The following is a 22,295-nucleotide window of genomic DNA, read 5'->3' as shown; positions in this document are numbered from 1 at the left end:
CATTTTAATAACTTTTTGCGTTCATGATTTTTCCATTGCAGTAGTGGCGCTTCACCTTCGATTCGCCCATCATCGTGAGTAGAGAGCTCGCTACTGACGCTAGCGCTGAGCCAGCGCGCGGCGTCCGCGGGCAGTCGTAAATCACATAAAACCCATCCACAGCGACTCCTGCGGCAGCAACCGCGAAGCTCTTTTCAGGCTCTGATCGGGCAGCCAATTTCACTGAAACAAGCCTTGCAAGGTCTATTTTGAGGCGCTAACATGGGGTCGATAAAATTTTCCTTTCAAAAAATCAGAAAACATTTCAATTTTGAAAAAAGTGAAGTTTCGATACTGCCATATTTTGCGTAATGTGGATTAAGTACAAAATACACCAAAGGTCACGACAAATACACTGTAAGTGCGAAATTTCGACTTAGCATGCTGAACAGATCGTCCTCCTCGGGCTACTAGCAGTAGGTACAGTAGCAGATGCAAACCCATGTACAGGAAGGCAAAAGTAGTTCAGGTTTGTTATTCGAACATGTTGTTTGACATACGGCCATATCACTTTTGAAAAGAATGATATCAATGCACCCCTGTCATAACTGCTACAGCTATCGATCGTCGCGAATGGGCTCAGAAGTTGAGCACTGCGTGTGTAGAAAACGATGTACATGCACGAGAGCGCCATCTGGTGCTGAATGACAAACACTAGCCATACACAGTAATACAGATGTACGTTGTACAAAAAAAAAAAAAGGAAAGCAAGCAAGGATCTTAATTAAATATTGCTCACAACAGTAATTTCCAATTTTGTTGACCAGTCTAGTGACAGTAGTAGACCAGTAGAAGAAGAATGTCTCAACACTCCACAGTTACAGTCTACAGTAGGGCCCACTGTACACGCCACATATTTACTACATAATATATATACTACATTTTTTTGCGAATTGGGGTTTCCCGATGATTTAGCAAGTGGTTGAACAAGTGGTTGACAAATGAACATGGATTCCTGTAGAGGTACATGTACAAGTATCTACTGAACAGAGAAATGTATACAACATACCTGTACATGTACTAGCTAGCTGTACGTCACATTCATATTGGGATTAGAGTCAGTATTTTCGCGTATCTTTAATTTCATGAATTGCACGGTACCTGACTCGTGGAATTTGCAAACACAAAAACCTCGTGAAATATTCAGCGTATACACTACAGTATGTTGAGCCCAGATCTGCATTGCTACAGGAGTATAAATCAAAGTTCTTCTTTTTCTTCTTCTTCTTCTTCTTTTTCTCCTTGTAAGTTCTTCTTTTTTTTTTCTTCTTTCAATAAAGTACGGGTCCACCTTGTGGTGTATCAGCGTATATGTAGCTAGCACACAGAGTATGCTGTGGTCATGTTTTAACTTGTACTTTAAATGTTCATTTTTTGTTCATTAAAAAAAAAGTAATTTAAGGTATAATTAAGTTTGCTTTCCAGAGAATATCATTTGCAGTAGTCTAAGATATGTACACACACACATTCTGTAGAATCTTAACATAGAATGACGTATGTGTTTAGTCCCTTAGACTCGCATTCGTGTAAGCAGCAGTCATGGCCGGAGCTCCACCAGGCTACATCCTGGGGATGCACCCCATGGCCTTTGCCCAGGCCCAGCCTGTCATCCCCATGAAGCCCATGCCACCACCACCCCAGGTTCCAGACTACATGTCGGAAGAAAAATTGCAAGAGAAAGGTACGAGTGCTGAGAAGTTCTGTACACTGGCCAGTCTGTACAGGGTTAATTATGATGTAATACAATGGCAGGGAAGTATCAGCCATGTGAAATATGAACATCAGCTTCAAAGTCTCCACATGCCTTCGTAGAATATCTCAATGCCTTCGTAGAATATCTCAAAGTCATGATTTTAGGTACCTTGGTATAAACAGAATGACTTATGAATGCTCAAATCTAAATTATCTTTTTTTTTACCTTTTCTTCTCCACTTCTTTTTTTTTGTCTGTTAGCAAGACTTGCAACCATTTTACAGGCATGATGTTCTGTAGATTTAAATCTGATTTCAGATTTTTTTTCCCATCAAGTCTATGTATACGCATTTTGCTTTTGCCATGTATCAAAATCACCTGAAAATTCTAATTTTAATTCTTTTTTGACAAACCTCAATATCATTCCTGCATTTTAGCCTTGTAACAAAAATGTGTATTTTTTATAGAGCACATAAGTTTGTCTTAGATGCAGAGATGTCAACTGTTATTTTTTTTTGCAGTATTTTCTGCTGTTTTTTTTTTTTTCAAATAAAGGTTTCGTGGAAACTACAGTACAGCATTTGCCAAATTGTATAGTGTATTGCAGGAAAGGTAAAAATACTGTTCTTCCAAAAATATGCCTTTTCTTCACTCAGAATACTACAATGGTGTTTTTATCCCTGTATTGAATTGTAGGTGTTTGTATCTTGCACAATGTGCGTGTAAGTCATGTTTGAATTCCTCCGTGTAACATCTCCTTCCAGCTCGAAAGTGGCAACAGCTTCAGTCCAAGCGGTATGCGGAGAAGCGCAAGTTTGGCTTCGTGGATGCTCAGAAGGAGGACATGCCTCCGGAGCACGTCAGAAAGATCATCCGTGACCATGGCGACATGACAAACAGAAAATTCCGCCACGACAAGAGAGTCTACCTCGGGTATGTACATTTGATCTCTTTGTAGGGTGTGACATATTTGTATACGTAAAATATCAAACAAGCTTTTAGCCTTCTTTGAGGTAAGTGTACTGTGAGTGAATATGTAAATATTGTACTTGAAAAATTATCAACATCAGTGATCATTATACTAATGATGCACAGGATAGAGTGTGTTACATTGTAGTGAAGGTGCGGCGCGCTCGAGAGTATTGACAATGGTGCATGTTTGCAACCGTTGTCAATACTCGAGAGTGAGCCGCACCTTCACTAACGCCACGAAATAATCCTGTGCATCATTAGTTTTATAAAATGGGTCGAAAACTAACAGCATTATTCACGTACCTTTGTGGGTCAATACCAGTCAGCTACATGTAGCACTCGCTCAAAAGTCAAGATGTCCGAAGATGTTCGTCCCAAACATTTACGCACGTCGCACTCGGAAATCCCGCACATAAGTACTGTACGTACGTATAAGAGTATACGTACGCCACGTACTGTTAAGCACAAGAAAGGCCGGCGGCTGTTGTGGCAGCCCGGCCGCGGCCCGAACTAGAAGTTGTTTACAGGATTGACAGCGTGTATAGTAGCGCGTGACGCACTTGTAACAACTGATTGAGTGCGCACTGCTAGTGTAAAACATTGTGACGTACGTCAGGCCAGGGAGGTGGAAGAGAGACTCTTCTTAGTGCTTACCTGAAGAAAATAACGCACGCACACGTGACTCATTTCAGCGCTTCCAATTGGCTACATTCTTGAACCCATTTTATAAATACAAATAACACGCAGGTGAGAGTGCATTAGTGGATGTAGCGCACTCAGGGATGTATACAATGGTGCATGTTGCAGGACATTGTGAGTACCTGAAAGAAAATGTTTTGTCTCTTTGAAAGTAAGGATAAGTAAAGAATCCTCATTAAAAAAATAAAACACACACACAAAAAAAAGCAGAGACAAATTTTTTTCTGAGTAAGAGTTTTGTCATACATTGGTACATGGCTGTAGAGGCATGAATGGTATTTCTTCCTGATTTAGGTGCACTTTTAGCAATTTCCCTTCTAAACATGTCTTCCGTTACTTGTCAATGTTCAATTTCTCTGTCTCATGCAGGGCACTAAAGTACATGCCTCACGCTGTGCTCAAACTGATGGAGAACATGCCGATGCCGTGGGAACAGATCCGCGATGTATCCGTCCTCTACCACATCACAGGCGCTATCTCCTTTGTCAATGAGATCCCACGTGTCATCGAGCCCTGCTATATAGCACAATGGGGGTGAGTAGCTAAGAAAGAGGATTACCTTCCAAAAGGATATGAGTTTCCTCATGATCTGCATGGTATCTTCTGTAAAACCGGAAAAATTTGAGGCTTGAAACTTTTGTGACTTTTTGGCAACACCAAACTTTCGTAAATCACATTTGGCATTCAATGTGTAGTGTACATGAGCACTTTTGTGTGCATTTTACTAGCGGGAACCTTGGTTTGTGAAATTCACAAAAGTTTCGTTCATGCAAAAATGTTGGGTTTTGCAGTATTCAGAACATGTTTCACAATCCTTTGTGCTGTATGGGTCATATTTGTGTACATGGCCAGCAAGTTGTGTTAAGTTATGGTAAAGTGTGACTACTTGAAATCCCAACACACTAAAATAGTAGATATTGATAGCCATTGCATCAAATCCATTTTGAGATAAAAGTAGAGACAAACAGTTGTCAAAAACCTTTTTGCATTCGTCACACCACCCTCCCAGGTCCATGTGGATCATGATGAGGAGAGAGAAGCGAGATCGTCGGCACTTCAAGCGTATGCGCTTCCCGCCGTTTGACGACGAGGAGCCGCCGCTAGACTACGCAGACAACGTGTTGGATGTGGAACCCCTGGAGCCGATCCAGATGGAGCTGGATCCAGAAGAGGACTCTCCCGTCTACGAGTGGTTCTATGATCACAAGCCTCTCATTGACTCAAAGTAAGATACAACTTTGTATGAGAAGAAACAATACCAGGGGGGTGTTTCATAAAGCTGTTCTTAAAGTTATGAATGACTTGAGAATGACTGGTGATCAGTTCTTGTGCTGAATTATCGAAATTCTGATAAGTGTAGCACATCAGAACTGATCACCAGTCATTCTTAAATCCTTTGTAACTTTAAGAACAGCTTCATGAAACACCCCCCTGATCAGAAATTTGAGTCCTCCGTAGATGCTTTCTTTTGAAAGATTCTGGTGTGAACTTGATATATTCTTCAAACACTTTAAATCTTTGAAATGAGGACACAGAGAAGACCTTATTGTTTTATTATTATTTTTTTTTTTGTCTTCACGAAGTACAACCAAAGTACAACAAAGTTTGAAGTTTCGCTTTGTCTGAAGGAAATTAAAACCTAATTGGAAGAAATTAGAGATGTGGAGGAATTGCAATTAGCTCAGGTAATATACATTGATTTTTTAGAATGTGAGTACATGGAAAAAAGCTACTGTAGCTCAGTGGAGTTGGCACCATTTATGTTGGATATAGGTTGTGTCACCGTTTCTTTGGTTCTTAATGCCCCCTGGCTTTGGTAGAATCATTGCCACTAAGTCAAGAAAATATCTGTATCATTCCCTTGTCCGACTGTATAAGTCTTCATTGTGATATTTGTTTGCAAAGGTTATTAGCTTCAATTTTGTTTTAATGACTCAAGCACATTGATCGAGTAAGGGGCCTGTATGAAAAACCTCTCTGAATTCCCCCATACACACACTCACACACACACACACAAACACACACACACACACACACACACACACACACACAAAGACGCACATGATTTCATGCTTGAATGCAGTAGTGCACAAGTTAACTTCTTTAAATTTTGAAGTGTGAACCCGTTCCTTACGGGAACCTGATGGCCTGTGTATTATGTCTATGGGGATTTCAGAATTCAGTATGGAACAGGTTAAGAAGGAAACAATAAGTGTTCACCCTTCATCCCTGCACAGGATGGTCAATGGTACCAGCTACAAGTCTTGGAACCTGACCCTGCCAGTGATGTCCACTCTGTACCGTTTGGCCAACCAACTGCTGACTGACCTTGTGGACGAGAACTACTTCTACCTGTTTGACCTCAAGTCCTTCTTCACTTCCAAGGCACTCAACATGGCCATCCCAGGTGGTCCTAAGTTTGAGCCACTGGTCAGAGATGCAAACCTACAGTGAGTAGCAGTCACTCTTCAGTTATTGTCCATTTAACAGTCTTCTATTAATTCTCATTCATCATACTTGTCCAGTTGCAAATTTTTCTCAAGTAAGACTTTTTTCCACATGTAAACTTCATCAACAGTTGCCTTTTCATCACAATTCCTTAATTCTATTTGTACTGCTACAGTTTTGAAAGGCTTCAGGTAGCATCAAGGGGTTGTATCTCATTTCACATTGTTAGACACTAGTTTCACCATTTAGATTGTCCAACCATTCAATGATTGTCACCGTGAAAGTTTTATAAATGTTATTATTTCATGGAAATTGAATGGCTTTGCTTTTGAATGATAAAGTACAGGACACAAATGCCATGCTCTTGGATTAATGATTTTCATTTTCATTTGTATTGTTCCTCTCAGGGATGAAGACTGGAATGAGTTCAATGATGTCAACAAGATCATCATCCGGCAGCAGATCCGTACCGAGTACAAGATTGCCTTCCCGTACCTCTACAACAACCTGCCGTACTATGTCCACCTCACATGGTAAGGTTTGGGTCTCTTACTGTGAGACAGTCTTCACTCATTTACAGTCCATTACAGTACAGTTACATGTCCATGTTTGGTCTATTCTTCTCATAGAATGCTGCACCTAGCTGTGGTACATCAGACTGCCACTCCATACTGGCACTTCAAAACTAAGTACTACGAGACACTACGCCAAACCACTCGATGATATATTACACTACATGAGGCTGCTTACCTCTTCTGTACATTGCGAAGTTTTTACAATACTGTTTAGCACTGAATAATTGCAAGATTTTATTAATTACCACAGCAGCGCACTCACATAATCCGGACTGGACTACTGTAAAACGAGGAATGTTCGCGTGTGTTTTGATTTCGCGAATTTTGCGAGCGCCAAGATTCGCGAAATTGAAATGCACATGAAAGTTCTTGTCTACACTATATGCATTGAATGCCACTGGCAATTCGGGAAAATTTCATGCCGCAAAAAAGGCCGTCGGCTCGTTCACGAAAATTTCATGCCACGAATATATCATGTTTTACTGTATGTAGGTGCTGTTTCATCTCTTTTTTGCGTTTCTATTATGATGTCACTGTTATGGACTCCATGCATGCAATATTCCATTCGAGATGGCAAGAGATGAGATTGGCTCCCTCTGTTCTCTTTGCAGGTACCATACTCCACCTGTAGTCTTCATCAAGACTGAGGACCCTGACCTTCCAGCATTCTACTTTGATCCTCTGATCAACCCAATATCACACAGGCATGCTGTCAAGGTAATAGGTGTTCACCTTTTGAACTACAAAGTAGTTGGAGTGTGAGTTAGGGTGTGTGGGATTGTTACTCTATCTTGCTCTTTAATCTTCAAGTCTTTCTCAAATTTATATACCAGGTACATGTTTACTTGGAATGTTGGCATACTATTCACCAGATATGCCTGGTTGTATTTTCATCAAAAATTAGTCCAGTCCTATTGAGCTGCTAATTCCTGTTCATCTCAAAAGATTCAGTTTTTTCTATCAATGTGCTGTAAGTAGAGATTGTTTGCTCACAAATGCAAACTTCAGGGTCCCATTTCATAAAAAAGTTGAATTGATAGCAACTCTTGCTGAAATGGCAATTGTCGTAGTAATGAAAAGAATCCAGCTTCCTGATTTGCTGTTGCTATTGGAAGTTGCCATTCTAGCAAGAGTTGCCACCCCAACATCTTTTATGAAATGGGGTCCTGAACTATGTATATGAGCAAGAGACTAGTCTGATGTAAGTATGACTGATTACTCTACAAAGATACTTTCTTTTGTGTGAACTCATAAATAAAAAATCATAAAACAGAAAGCAGGGGTGGTATTCTGAGGTCGTAATTAAGTCTGTAATTAACTTCGTGATTAAGTCGTGAAGTTAATAGGCCCTTAATCATGGGCAAAATTGGTATTCTGAGGACGTAATTAAGGTATGATTAAGTCCCCTGTAATTATCTTAGGTCCTTCCCATCTAATTGTTATTCCATCCAATCAGATGCGTTGTTAGAAGCCAAAATGATCATCACGCGCAAATATGCCCTCAATGCGCGCTCCTGCACGTCCCTTGTAATTACAACCCAAGAGCTCCGTGCGCACACTCCGGTATTTGATTACAACCCCTCACCTACGCACGCGAAGATCTCAACCTCTTTGCTCACATAAAATGACAAAATTCCTCGAAGATCGGCTATATTTCTTTTTTTCACTGAATTCTACGGATACCATGATAACAAGATTCAACCGCTCCTCGGTTACCGAAGACGGTAAGCATCGTTGTGGCAGAGAAAACACGATGTAATGCGTGATATCGGAGTAGTTAATGACACTCTTTGGTATCATTAAGTTTTCCATTAACTTTCATACTTAATTACACCCTCAGAATACCGATTCGTAATTAACTCTGTGATTAAGTCCTCTCAGAGGTGCACGCGCATTGATACGCGCAAACGCGTAGGTCCTTCCCGCCAAAACGCTTGTTGCTATGGAAGTTAATATACCCCCTACTTAATCATGCTCTCAGAATACCAATTCGGTAATTAAGTGCTAATCAGACACTTAATCAGCTCTCAGAATACGGCCCCAGGATTTCAAATTAAAATGCTAGTGCAGCAATTACTATTTAAAAATGTGGTTCACTACTTTTGGAAAGGTTTGATGGGAGTTTAAGATAGTGATGAGGTTTTTTTTTTCCAATCAGGTAAGCTCCTTTCAAAATGGTTATAGTTCTTATTGGGGTGGGAGGGTTTGTTTGTTTGATGTTGTTCTGTTGTGACATTTAGCCTCAGTTAGCTGAAAGCTCTCTAATCATAAGTAAAAATGACATTCTTAGCACATAACAGTATGTATGGCACCTGTAAGGGCTGAAGTGTATGCTGGGAGATGAAATAGCGAATATATTACTTCTGAAACTAATGCTTCAGAAGTTTTCATCATTGTCATTCATGCGTTTACGTACACCAGCACTTGGAGCCACTTCCTGATGATGATGAGGAGTTTGAACTACCAGACTACGTCCAGCCGTTCCTGCAGGAGCGCCCTCTCTACACAGACAACACGGCCAACGGCATCGCACTGCTGTGGGCCCCAAGGCCGTTCAACCTGCGGTCTGGACGACACAGGCGAGCCATGGACATCCCTCTGGTCAAGACTTGGTAAGATGATGATTGTGAAGCTGATGATGAAAAAAAAGTGATTTTGTTGAAGATGACAATTAAAGTGATGATGATGATGATGATGATGATGATGTTAATGATGATGCCGATGTCGATAATGTTACCCCAGCAGTGCTATGAAACCATTAAATGGAATTTCAATTCAATTTCATTTCAGTTGGTGCAGTTTTAAGCAAAGGTGAATATCATTATATGCAGATGTGACATATGCATACCTGTTTTGATATGAAATAAAGAAATATATGAAATACCTCTTTAGACTGAGATGTGTTCATGTTACCAGCTTAGAGTATATCATTATATATGCTATGGCATATGTAGCCTCAATTTGCCATTATATTTGTCACTAGGTACCGTGAGCACTGTCCGAGTGGTCAACCAGTCAAGGTTCGTGTGTCCTACCAGAAGCTCCTCAAGATCTATGTGCTCAACGCTCTCAAACACAAGCCACCCAAGTCACAGAAGAAGAGGTGCGTGCTGTCAGAGATGTAGTGCCTGAGAAAGTTTTTATACTGTTGCCTAGAAGGTTGCTGGGGAATTTGTGTTTTAGGGTTGTCCATCTGCCCTTCATCTGTCCACTCCCCCTGCCCAAATCTTATTTATAATCATATGCTTGAGGTTGCATTGACCCTATGCCTTAGGTTACATACAAATGTAGGAAGTGTTTTCATTGAAAACCTTAAACGTAGTTCATAGTGAATTTTTAAAGGCGTAAAGCTTTTCTGCTTCTCACCTAATCATAATCATGCTTTCTAAGTCTGTCAATGTGTACAGTATTTTAAAAGTTTACACATTTTTCCCACTTTCGAAAGTATGTTGGTTGTCAGAAATGTTTGCTCAAAAGTGGGTGTGACTTCTTTTTGTTTTTAAATGCAGAATGTGAATTTATCCCTACCCAAGTTTCTACACGTCTTCCTTCTTCATTTGTGTGTGGCTGTGTATATGACACTTTGTTTTTCTATCTGTTGAATAGCTTTGTCTTCTTGAATTCCATTTTTCTCCCAAGAATTCATTCTCTCAGTCAGTCTGTATTTTTATCAACAAATATCTTCTCCCTCGTATCATTAAGTATTTTTACATCTCTTCTTGACTTCAATTTTTATCTTTCTCCGTTGGTTAGGTATCTGTTCCGCTCCTTCAAGGCCACCAAGTTCTTCCAGTCTACCAGTTTGGACTGGGTGGAGGTGGGGCTACAGGTGTGTCGCCAAGGTTACAACATGCTCAACCTGCTCATCCATCGCAAGAACCTCAACTACCTCCATCTGGACTACAACTTCAACCTGAAGCCCGTCAAGACCCTCACCACCAAGGTAAGTTTGCCGGTGACCAAAGCTAATGGAGGGTGTGAATGATGGGTTTTGAGATCCCAGTTTGAGGTTTCACACTTGAAATGGTTCAGCAACCTTACCGTGAGTCATCAAATAGGGAGATTACCATCGATTTGAGATATTTGGCCCATGGAGCTACTCTACAAAATCTTCTGAAAACGTGAAAAGCCCTGTTGGGTTTTGTTTGTATGTGTTACAGTGTTTTAAGAAACAAATGGGTTCAGATTAGATGTACTACTGGTATTGCACACATGGAGGCAAACAGCATCAAACTTTGATCGTGATCACCCATGCTTATTGGAGGTCACATGTGCCTTTGTGCCTTGCTTTCCATTTTTTGCCACTATATGTAGTCACCCTCCATACACACCCTCTCAGTTTGTTCCTTTCATCTCAAGCTAGCACTTTGTATCAGATTGGCAGAGTTCAAATCATTAGAAGGATAAAGTTTGAGAAGTGAAAAACACCCAGTGAATTTGCCTTTCATATCTTCTTGGATGAAGGCAAATTTTAGGTGCCTTTCATATCTTCTTGGATGAAGGCAAATTTTAGGTGCCTTTCATTATTGTATGAAGACTCTTTTCACAGGTTGGCCCTGTGAATTTCAATCCTAGCCTAATTTGATCCATGTCACTTCAACCCTTCTCCTCCCCCCCCCCCCCATACACACATATGTAGCAATGAAGACTTCTACACTCAGTGTTGTAAGCACTCCTTGCATAAAAGCCCAAATGGTGACCACCCTGCTGTTGTGGTGTATTGGGGAATATTCATTTTTTCCTTTGACAAACTCCATCTGGCTCCCATGTACAGGAAAGAAAGAAGTCCCGGTTCGGTAACGCCTTCCATCTGTGTCGTGAGATCCTTAGACTGACCAAACTAGTGGTCGACAGTCACGTCCAGTACAGACTTGGCAACGTGGATGCCTTCCAGGTAGGTTCCATGCTAGCCCTAAGGCCACATGTGAGGATTTACAAGTGTAGAATGTGAATGGACAGACACATAGGGATGACCTCAACTGAGAAAGAGGCAGGCCACCACAGATAAATCCATGAATATTGTGTTGATCTCTACTGTAAACTGTTTTAAAGACAATTCCAGTTAGTGGGGTGGCTTAGTGAAATTATCGTGACACGGCGGACAAAAGCATGATTTTTTCACCAAAGGTACTTCATGATGTACCTTCTCAAAAAATAGGGTGCTCCAAGAAAATTGATGCTGGGAAGGAGGTCAGAGGTCAAAGGTCAATGACCTTTATTTGTGAAATAGGTTTTTTGGCTATTTCTCAGGTCAGGAATATCCAATCTGGATAAAACTTGGCAGGAAGAATATTGAGAACAAGTAAAATATTTTGATTGAATTTGGGGTGAATTTTCCAAAGGTCAAAGGTCAAAGGTCAATGAACTTTTTCTAAAAATCATGTTTTTGTTTATTTCTCCAGGTAGGAAGATTCAATTTTCACAAAATTTGATATGAACGTTATATAGAAGGTACCAAGAGTATAAACCAGGGGTCAAATATAATTGTTGATTTGTGCGTTGCCATGGCAACCCAAAACGAGGGTTTTTGATTGAAGTTAGTTACAGGAGGCTATTTTCCAGTTTGGAAGAGATTCCATTTGAATAGGTACAACTGATCAACGGGATGTATAGAGGTTTGAAATACTTTTCATTAGTGTTAAGTGGTATGTTGCCATGGCAACTACATATATAGATTTTGGTTAAACTTAAAGGAGACTTCAGAACTTATGAATTTGAAGAGATTTCCATCAGGGTTGGTATAATTGATCAACAAAAAAGTCGCCAGACAAAGATTTGTCACCTTTATAGCATGTGGGTTGAGTGAATGCAGCAACAATAGTAGAACACATCAGTGAGAGTTTGAGGAAAATTGGACAATCCGTTCTAAAGTTATGAATTTTTGAAGTTTCTGCTCATGCAGTCGAGGCTGGATGAGAAGACTACTATACCTTGTAATGTCACATGTGTACAACGATATAAAGAATGAATAAAGAAAATTCAACATAAATTATTTTCGCTTACAAAAGGATACTCGACTTCTCTTTCAGAAGGCAGGGGGAATAATTTTACCCTTGACATACGTAAGTAGCAAGTCAAAGAAACTATGTGAACTTTATTCAAAAAGTATGGTTTTGTGAAATTCTCATTTCATTTTCCTTAGAATGTGTGCATGTGACATCATACACTGTGGTAGTCTTTTCATCCAGCCGCGACTGTGCAGATACCTTAAAAAATCATAACTTTTGAACGGATTGTACGATTTTTTCCAAGCTTTCTGTGATGTGTCCTACTAATATTGTTGTATTCACTGAATCCACGTGCGCATGAAAGTGGACTTGTCCTTTAAGGACAGATTCTGAAAGAGCAGACTGTAAGCTTTAAAATGATGTATCACACAATTCAAAGGGATTCCCCTAACCTATCTAAATAATAATACCGGTACTGGAAAGAAAGCACACACTCTGGATAAGTATGAACTGAGAAAAGAGGCTGCATTGTCTATTTTAGCGTTTAATCTTTACCAAGCTGTCTCATGTCATTATGTTCATCTTTTCTTCCCCCCTCCAATTTTCATTTGAGTTTGCCATTATTAATTTTTGATGATAAGAACGATGCCACAAGGCATTGTTTCTTAAAAATGCTTCAACTGCTCCTTCAGGTCCAAAATCTACATCAATATATATTATTTTCCTGATCTCCTCAACATTTTCCAAAAATAAAGCATACACCTTTTATGCACTGAGTCCTCCTTTTTGTGGATAATTAAAGGCAAAAACCCAAAATTAGTGCTTGAAAATTATTCTTAAGTGTAAGTTACGGATACAAAGAACCTCTGTAAAAAATGAATCTGTATAATCAATGTTAAGTATTGTTAATAACACAAAATGTGAACAATATTTCTATGATAACATGTTTCCAGACTAAACCGTCCGCATTTATGCTTTAATGAGAAAAATACTGATATCTCTTTATATGTTTGCTTTGATTGCAAAAACTGTATATGGTAGGATGTCTTGTGATACAACTGGGGGGCATTTCATGAAGCGTTTTGTCAGATATTTCGTCTGACAAAATGTTAAAAGCTACTGAAATCCTTGCATCTGATTGGCTGAGAGCATTTTTGTCCGACAAGTTGTCGGACAAAAATGCTTCATGAAATGCCCCCCAGGGGGGCATTTCATGAAGCAGTTTGGTCAGATATTTTTCTGACAAACTGTTACAAACTACAGAAATCCTTGCATCTGATTGGCAGAGAGCAAATTTGTCCGACAACTTGTCGGACAAAATGCTTCATGAAATGCCCCCAGACCTACACATATTATGCATAAAATGTGATATCCTGAACATTTTTTTTTTCAAGTCACTCTCCCAAAAGTGTATAATATAGGACCTTTAAGTTTTTCTTGTGTTTGTTCCTGGCAGATTACTAGTACACAAATGCTCCAATCCATGATGACCTAACGGAAATTAAGGAAATTAGAATGAATATACTGAAAACCAAAACTACAAATACTAATAACTTACTTCATTCTTCTCTCCCCACCCCACCCCACCCCTTCTTTTTGGTTTCTTGATATACTCGTAGATCTAGCTGACTTTGATAATTGTCATTATGTAACATCATCTTCAATTGACAAGGCGATAAAACTTAACAATCATTTCATTATGCTGCTCGACTAATGGGGTTAGTTGAACTATATTGTTTTTAATGTACTATACTTTTTCCTCCTATCAATCACATGTATTTTGGGTGGAATGTATTTTGACATAAAGCATCATAGAATCAACCGCCTTTGGGGTCGGGAATTTTGTCATATCATATTGTGATTTAGATTCTGCTCTATGCCGATTTTGTTTTATTTCTATCAACTTTTTAAACTTCCCCATAGACTTTGTTCACCAGCCAACTACATCCCACCCTCTTTGGATAATGTGAACCAATCAAACATTGCTTTTACTTTTTAATAACATGTCTATACATAGCTATCAGACCAAAAATATTCAAACCGCTTTAAGTCTTTATGAGTGAAATTACAAATATCAATATATTTTTAAAAATATTCAAATTGTCTAAATTCAACTTCATCTATGAAAATAGACTTTTAACCTTTTTAAACATTTGAATAACCCCCACAAGAAATAAGAAACATATAAAGAGGGGAGGTGCGGACTATAAAAATTGCTTACGGGAACCAGGTAATCCCTGCGCTAAACCTATGGAATTCACACAATCTTGGAGGAAACGGGTTAAATTTGTTAGGAAATATGTAGGTCAATACCCAAAACCTTAAGTTCTCAATGGAATATGCAGCTCTTCTACTGGTAAACTAGTAGTTCTGGGAGAAAAAATGAACTGTGACATAGTCCTACACCTGGCTCAGTCATTGCCCAAGATTTAAAGTATCTGAGCCAGAGTCACATGTCACTCTTTGCCATTTCTCTACAGGAGGTAGACAGTACTAAAAAAATCCTTTACCAGAAATTATAGGAAATTATTTAATGAAAAGGTGCTTAAGAAAACTGGACTATTCCAACACACCTCCCTCAGGTCTGCAACACAGACTAACCACCTGTTACCATAGGAAAACCAGTAAAAATGGTGTATTACTGTAAACATGCACACAATATGTCGTATTATGGGTCTGAATTTTAAGACTAGCAACCATGTACATTGCATTGCATTGTACAGAAACCTGGCGAATGCCCTGTGTATAGTCTTTGAATTCAGACACTATTGTTATGTACAAATTAAGGGCATTTTCTCATCTTTTCTGTTAGCGGATTTCTTGGAGCACCCCCTAATTTTGATCCTCATATATATACAAATGTCTGAGGAAAAAATGACACTTTTGTCCGGCGTGTCACGATTATCAGTATATTTGTCACTAAGCCACCCCACTAAGTCTCATGTACAATCAGGCAGCTTGATAATGTTATGGCTTTCAGCACAAATGCTACATATATAAATTGTACATAGTATACATGCTGTCATTACCATATTCAGCAGAAACATAACATCCTCTCACCAGACTGCAATGCTCTCTGCCATGCCATTGATAGTACCATATAAAAGACAGACTCGGAGAAGAGCTCATTGAAACAGCATTAAAGCGATCGTATAGTTTGGGTTGAGAACTAATTTCAGGTTTCTAACGTTTTTGGTAAGATAATGAGAAACCTCTTAAGAAATATGAAAGAGCATGTAATTCTATGAGGAATTCAACATTTATTCAATGAAAACTGGTTTTGAAATGGCTGAGATATCCAAAAAAGAGCGATTTACGATCACTTTGTTTTACTTTGTTTTTGGAGATTTCAGTCATTCCAAACCCGATTTTCATCAAATAAACTTTGAATTTCTCTTAGAATTGTATGCTCTGTACTATATCATAAGTGTTTTCTTCGTATCTTGCAAAAAGTTAAAAGTCCAATTCTCATCTCCACCAATACTGTACCATCCCATTAATCTATCTAACATGTTATGCATTAATGTCTCTGTAACCAACTGTAATAGTTTATATTTCTGTCCGACGTGCAGCAGGCAGATAACATACAGTACATCTCTACCTATGTGTCACTGTAACCAAGTGTAATGGTGTTTTATGTTTATATCTGACATACAGCTGGCATATGACATACAGTACATCTTTAATAATAATAATAGTAATAGTAGACATTTTGCCCATGTTTCATTGTTACAAGTATGATGGTGTGTTATGTTCTTGTCCGACACTCAGCTGGCGGATGGCATACAGTACATCTTTGCCCATGTTGGCCAGCTGACTGGAATGTACCGCTACAAGTACAAGCTGATGAGACAGATCAGGATGTGCAAGGACCTCAAGCATGTTATCTACTACAGGTTCAACACGGTGAGTAGACAGTCAGAGGATGCATTGGCATTTGTTGCAAGAAACCTGGGCCCTGTGGTATAAAACTATCTGATGGTAATTTTACAATTAACGCTGACACTGCAGTCAGGGGCATTCATCAGTGCTACCTTAGCTTTGATTGGCCATGGAATGATGATGCTGTGATAAGTAACCGATGATTACAGAATTGCCATTAATTGTAAAGGTTTTATGCAACAGGGCCCTGCTGTGGTATGACCTTAACTCTGTAGTAGCTGGCAAAACTAGTTGGCAGTACAGCGTGTAAATCTTGCAGGCTTGTAAGAAGCTGACGTATGTAAAATGGACAATGTTGGTAAAGGAGGGTGAAGATTTTTCATACATGCTATTGGTGAAATACATTGTCTCATCTTGGTGGGACATAGACTACAGATTATGACTGTAACATCAGCATTACTGTTACAAAAGTTATGGGCTTTTTCCATTTGGTTTATTATGTCAGGAAAGGAAGAATGATGTGTGTAGGAATTGGTCACCACATCAGTTTACAAGTGTCTTCAAAATACATACAGGTACATGTTGGACAAGATATTCTTGGTATTGCACCTCAGAAAACAAGGCTAAATTGCTCATTGTTTATTACATCACAAGGTCTCTATGTAAAATTGCCATATTTTTATATTTCAGTAGATAATTCATTTCACATTGCAGTCAAATATATGAAGGAATAGGACTAACACAAGGTTTTATGGGCACCTAGAGGATTCATGGTTAATGATCCCCTTCTGTGTGACATTGTCCCAGGGTCCCGTGGGCAAGGGACCAGGATGTGGGTGCTGGGCCCCCGGCTGGAGGGTCTGGGTCTTCTTCATGAGGGGAGTGACACCGCTGCTGGAGCGTTGGCTTGGCAACCTTCTCTCCAGGCAGTTTGAAGGACGACACTCTAAGGGCGTGACCAAGACAGTGACCAAGCAGAGAGTCGAGAGTCACTACGACCTGGAGCTGCGTGCATCGGTGAGACGGAACAACATTGTGTCTTCTTTAGCTTGCATGATTTGTAACATGTAACTTGTTAGTATTAACACACCTTGTTACTTTTAGTTCGGTCAAATTCAATAATTTTTTTTCAGACTTGCCATGTAAAGCATGTACAATGCTCTCTGTGTTCAGTCAATGTTAGTGAACTTTTGGGACAGGAACGTATGATTGAAGCCCATGGACAAAAGAAAATGAAATATATGTACAACATTAATGCTACACAATTGATATTTGAACGTAGGGTTGCAGCTGGTTCAGAATGTTTAACAATAGTCTCAATCTCATCACATTATAACTTGTCTTTGATTTGCATGTACACCGTGGAATCCTATGGTACATGTATTATTTGACACGTTCATGATTAAAGATTTAGCTTTTGTTTTTGTTTCTAGAAACTTTATGGCTTATTTTCAGTTTTGTTTCGTTTTGTGTTTTTTTTACAGAGGTTTACTGACTTAATGAATTTCTGCAGACAGGAGAAAAGAGTGAATTTTCCCCCTCTTAGTCCCACTTGTTACTCCTGACTCCTTTCTTAACCCGACTTGACACCCATTCATTCATGTAAACAGGTGATGCACGACATCATTGACATGATGCCGGAGGGAATCAAGCAGAACAAGGCTAGGACCATCCTACAGCATCTCAGTGAGGCCTGGAGGTGCTGGAAGGCCAACATCCCATGGAAGGTAGGGTGTCACTAGGCAACACTTGACACATAACACTCAGACACTTTACACCTGACATCTAGTGCTGAACACCTGGCATATAGTTTGGCCTTCTCTAAGCTCATGTCTCTTTATTCTTTTTGCAACACCAGACACTTAAACACCTGACACCAGATGCTTGGCACCTGACACTAAACACCTAATGCTTGACAACTGACACCTAAACCTAGGCTGCTCTCTTTAAGCCCATGTCTCTTCCAAATCTTTTTCAAAAGACATCACCAGTCAATCCCTCTTTGTTAATGAAAGCTGCTTGAAAAGAAGCACACTCAGATAGTGTCAATGAGACTACAGTCATGGTCCCTTACCATTCAGAAAGTCTGTCATATTCATTCAGATCAGACAGACATAGAGAGCTCAAAACAACATATTACCTCATGCAGATGTGTCTTGGCATTTCTCACTAGATCAACCTGATGTGTACAGTACAGTTACCAAGCACGTACAGCTTATTTGAAAAGTACTTAATGATATTCAGTGATAAGCTTCAGTGTGACTTTTGATTGAAAAAATTAGTGTCGCAGCTTCTTACAATAATTGATTTAGACTGCCTGAAGAATACATATACTAGTATTTTGATCTTGAGTTGATAAGCCAGCTTTCCTTTTGTGATTGACAGGTACCAGGGCTGCCCACTCCCATAGAGAACATGATCCTGAGGTTTGTGAAGTCCAAGGCAGACTGGTGGACCAACACGGCCCACTACAACCGGGAGAGGATTAGGCGTGGGGCCACGGTGGACAAGACCGTCTGTAAGAAGAACCTTGGTCGACTCACCAGGCTGTACCTCAAGGCAGAGCAGGAGAGGCAGCACAACTACCTGAAGGTGAGGCATGGAGTTGAGGCTTCCTTGAATGCCGATCCTATCTTTCTATTTCTATTTGCTATTTTAATAATGTTATGGATTAATGTTAAAAATGTGTTGGGATGTATCTCTGCTAATAAATGTCTTCTAAAAGTTTGCAAGGCCACATTTCCTCTTTGTATCTTCTGTACTCCCAAAGTGGTGCTAAACACAATTATTTACATCTCATCCTTGTGTACATGAGACTTTCATTGTAATCTACAGTCATTTCTTATGAAATCAATAGAAATGTGTGCTTCAGAGAAAGATGCAAGCACAGTGTTTCATCAGTTGGAAAGTCCTCAAATGGAGTGAGCACATCATCATGCTAATTTGGTTACATTTTCATCTCCAGGGTATAACACCGTGCCAAATATCACAACTTTGTATGGTTCCTGTCATTATAGGACTTAAAATGAATACCAATGAATACTATAATGTATATGAATCAAGTATTATCGATATTTTTTTTCCATCATAATTCTGAACATTCTCCCCCGTCATCTCTGAACACTGTTGTACGTATTCCCTACCTATCATCCTGTTTCCGTGGTAACCACAGGACGGGCCGTACATCACAGCTGAGGAGGCGGTTGCCATCTACACCACCACAGTTCACTGGCTGGAGAGTCGTCGTTTCTCCCCCATCCCCTTCCCTCCCCTCTCGTACAAGCATGACACCAAGCTCCTCATTCTGGCCCTGGAAAGACTGAAGGAAGCCTACAGGTAAGGGCTGCCATCAGTCAACCCATCGGAAGTCGTAGTCCTGAGTAAACTCTCATGGGTGTCAATGGGAAATATGTGCAAAATTGGCTCATCGTAGGTGGGTTAAACATGTGTTTACTAGTCATGTGTGTGATTTTTTTCCTCTGGAGTGTACCAAAAGTTGTAACATTTTCTACATTCTTGTGTCAGAGTAAAAACAAGTATGTCAGAAATTTAGGTAATTTGTACCTCTTTTTGCATCTGGAAGGGATTTTGAAAGTTTTTTGAAACTGCATTTCTTCAATTTGTTTGAAAGGTGTACATTTAATTTGCTGTATGTCAGAGGTTTTTTTTCTCATGTTATCTCACCTTGTCTCTTCTTCTATCCCTTAAATCTGTGTTACCTTTCTTGCTATTTTCCTCCTTTGTGTTCATGGAGATTTGAATGTATTTTTGTGATATGCACTATGTAAGAATGTGTTGTTGTTTTTTTGTAAGTAATATTATCAATAGGGTTATATGATGGTGTTTGTGTGTTGATTTTCTGTGGTGTGAAGATACAATGTGCTTTATTATGAGTGTGAATAACATCAATAGTGTCTCATCTCATATGTTTGTGTTTGAGTCCGGACATGGGTAAAGTGTAACATGTGTTAGTGTTAGTGTCCTGTAGGTGTTAAGATATAACATGTTATGTTCATCTGTGTTATGACAGTGTCAAGAGTCGTCTGAACCAGTCTCAGAGGGAGGAGCTGGGTCTGATAGAACAGGCCTACGACAATCCCCACGAGGCTCTCAGTAGGATCAAACGTCATCTCCTCACACAGCGTGCCTTCAAAGAGGTCAGTATTGGCATCACCAAATACACTCACATGTGACCCTTCGTTACCCCACAAAGTTTTACAACTTTTATAGAGCCCCCGAAACACTAACAACATCAACAAGAACCTGCATGCTTACACAGTCATGCAAGGTGTAATTTAGAAAATGGATGACTGCAGACAAAAAAGTTTAAAAACTCTGTTCTTGACGAGCTTGAAGGATGAAAAATAAGTGCTTCATGCAATTTTGTAGAGAGCAATCTTTTTTTATACCAAGGATAGCCTTATGCCATATTTGTTAATATTTCTCTCAACTAAACTGCAGATTAGTTGCGCATAATATGCTAGGGTCAAAGTGACAAAAATCTCTGTGGCTAATATATCAACTGACAGATGTAGCTCTTGTACAATAATCACATATTTTCTGATAAGCCATGTGACATCACAATGTAACCTCTATAATGACAGTTGTCCAACTCTCCCCCTTCCCGCCCCTCCTCAGGTTGGAATAGAGTTCATGGACCTCTACAGCCATCTCATCCCGGTCTATGACGTCGAGCCCCTGGAGAAGATCACTGACGCTTACCTTGATCAGTACCTGTGGTACGAGGCTGACAAGAGGCGTCTCTTCCCGCCGTGGATCAAGCCGGCCGACACGGAGCCGCCACCACTGCTGGTCTACAAATGGTGCCAGGGTGAGTTATGAGGGCATTGAGATTTACTCTTGGGAGATTGAAGTGGAGTGTGAAGGAGATGACAGTGTAGAAACATGGGCAGCTATCACATGATGCTCTCATTTTGATATCCCCCAATTATATTAAAGATGATCAAGTTAGATGGTGTACTTGTGTTTGTGCTACTCCTTCAGACAAGCATGATATCCATCACTTACTCTCATTTAAAAACTAGACATGCATAGCAACAAATCATATGCAACCAAAAAAAAAAAAAATCATGTTATGCATGGTATTGCTTCGTAGTAACTTTTTGTACACCAGAATGAGAACATTTATAGTCAGAGTGGTCACATACTTATGTGAGGTTGTGAGCAATATGCATTGGCAGGTATCTACAGTCCCAGCCTACTTGATGCTGTGTACTGTTCGATGCAATGCTAAAACGATATTCAGTCCATGCATCGTTGGATGGTAAGGAATCACCCCGTACCCATACCATCCTGGTTTAAAAACTGAGACATTGTCATATTATCACATAAATGTGTGATGTCATCTGTATTGAGAGGAGATGGCACTGGAAGAAATTTTATGATAATGTTAATTTGTATCTCTGATATGGAAATTAGAGATGTTCTTCAATGTAAGTGAGATCTGTGTATAGTTAATGTGGTTCAGATACACACTTGAATATATGTCACAGATCTTTTGATGTAACTACTTTGAACTGCAGACAGCAGAAAATGAGGCTCACTGTGTTGTCCTGAAAGCAAGAAGTCTATGTGAAAGTACACTATGGATCAAGTCTGGAGAAATGTTTGTCAATGTTCCATGTTTCTGCTTAGGTATCAACAACTTGCAGGACGTGTGGGACACGTCGGAGGGTGAGTGCAACGTGATGATGGAGTCCCGCTTTGAGAAGCTCTATGAGAAGATTGATTTGACGCTGCTCAATCGTCTGCTGCGTCTCATCGTCGACCACAACATTGCTGACTACATGACGGCCAAAAACAATGTAGTCATCAACTACAAAGTGAGTTGTTCTCCTCTTGTTATTGCCATAAGCAATATCGCTCTCTTTCATCTTAGGTTTTTCTCGTCTAACTGACTGAAGGTAGGAGATAGTAATCACAATGTTTCATCTTATCTGTCAGAAATTGTTAAACAGTCGAGTGTGTGCCCTGTGATTGTAATGCTTGATACAAACCATGCAAATCTGTGGTTGTCAGT

The 22,295-nt window shown here is 39.7% G+C and overlaps 1 protein-coding gene across 1 annotated transcript in view; it reads left to right on the top strand.

The window, feature by feature from the left end:
- The window catches only part of LOC139737257 (pre-mRNA-processing-splicing factor 8-like), a 52,288-nt gene that overhangs the window by 731 nt on the left and 29,262 nt on the right, over positions 1 to 22,295 (top strand). Inside the window, exons 2-20 of the mRNA XM_071647934.1 lie at positions 1,546 to 1,720; positions 2,496 to 2,664; positions 3,772 to 3,936; positions 4,412 to 4,627; positions 5,640 to 5,852; positions 6,258 to 6,383; positions 7,037 to 7,142; positions 8,847 to 9,037; positions 9,409 to 9,528; positions 10,179 to 10,368; positions 11,200 to 11,319; positions 16,145 to 16,279; positions 17,063 to 17,272; positions 17,866 to 17,982; positions 18,641 to 18,847; positions 19,428 to 19,591; positions 20,286 to 20,412; positions 20,894 to 21,086; positions 21,911 to 22,098. Of these exons, the coding sequence (XP_071504035.1) occupies positions 1,579 to 1,720; positions 2,496 to 2,664; positions 3,772 to 3,936; positions 4,412 to 4,627; positions 5,640 to 5,852; positions 6,258 to 6,383; positions 7,037 to 7,142; positions 8,847 to 9,037; positions 9,409 to 9,528; positions 10,179 to 10,368; positions 11,200 to 11,319; positions 16,145 to 16,279; positions 17,063 to 17,272; positions 17,866 to 17,982; positions 18,641 to 18,847; positions 19,428 to 19,591; positions 20,286 to 20,412; positions 20,894 to 21,086; positions 21,911 to 22,098 (3,099 nt within the window). The 5' untranslated portion in view covers positions 1,546 to 1,578. The remainder of the gene's footprint in view (positions 1 to 1,545; positions 1,721 to 2,495; positions 2,665 to 3,771; positions 3,937 to 4,411; positions 4,628 to 5,639; positions 5,853 to 6,257; positions 6,384 to 7,036; positions 7,143 to 8,846; positions 9,038 to 9,408; positions 9,529 to 10,178; positions 10,369 to 11,199; positions 11,320 to 16,144; positions 16,280 to 17,062; positions 17,273 to 17,865; positions 17,983 to 18,640; positions 18,848 to 19,427; positions 19,592 to 20,285; positions 20,413 to 20,893; positions 21,087 to 21,910; positions 22,099 to 22,295) is intronic.

The sequence above is a fragment of the Diadema antillarum genome, unplaced genomic scaffold (genome assembly GCF_040938485.1).
Source record: "Diadema antillarum isolate AM-2024a unplaced genomic scaffold, OU_Dant_1.0 seq00000688_RagTag, whole genome shotgun sequence".
Classification (NCBI taxonomy): domain Eukaryota; kingdom Metazoa; phylum Echinodermata; class Echinoidea; order Diadematoida; family Diadematidae; genus Diadema; species Diadema antillarum.
The sequence above is the reverse complement of the archived record's forward strand: the minus strand, read 5'-3'. Positions and strand labels throughout refer to the sequence as shown.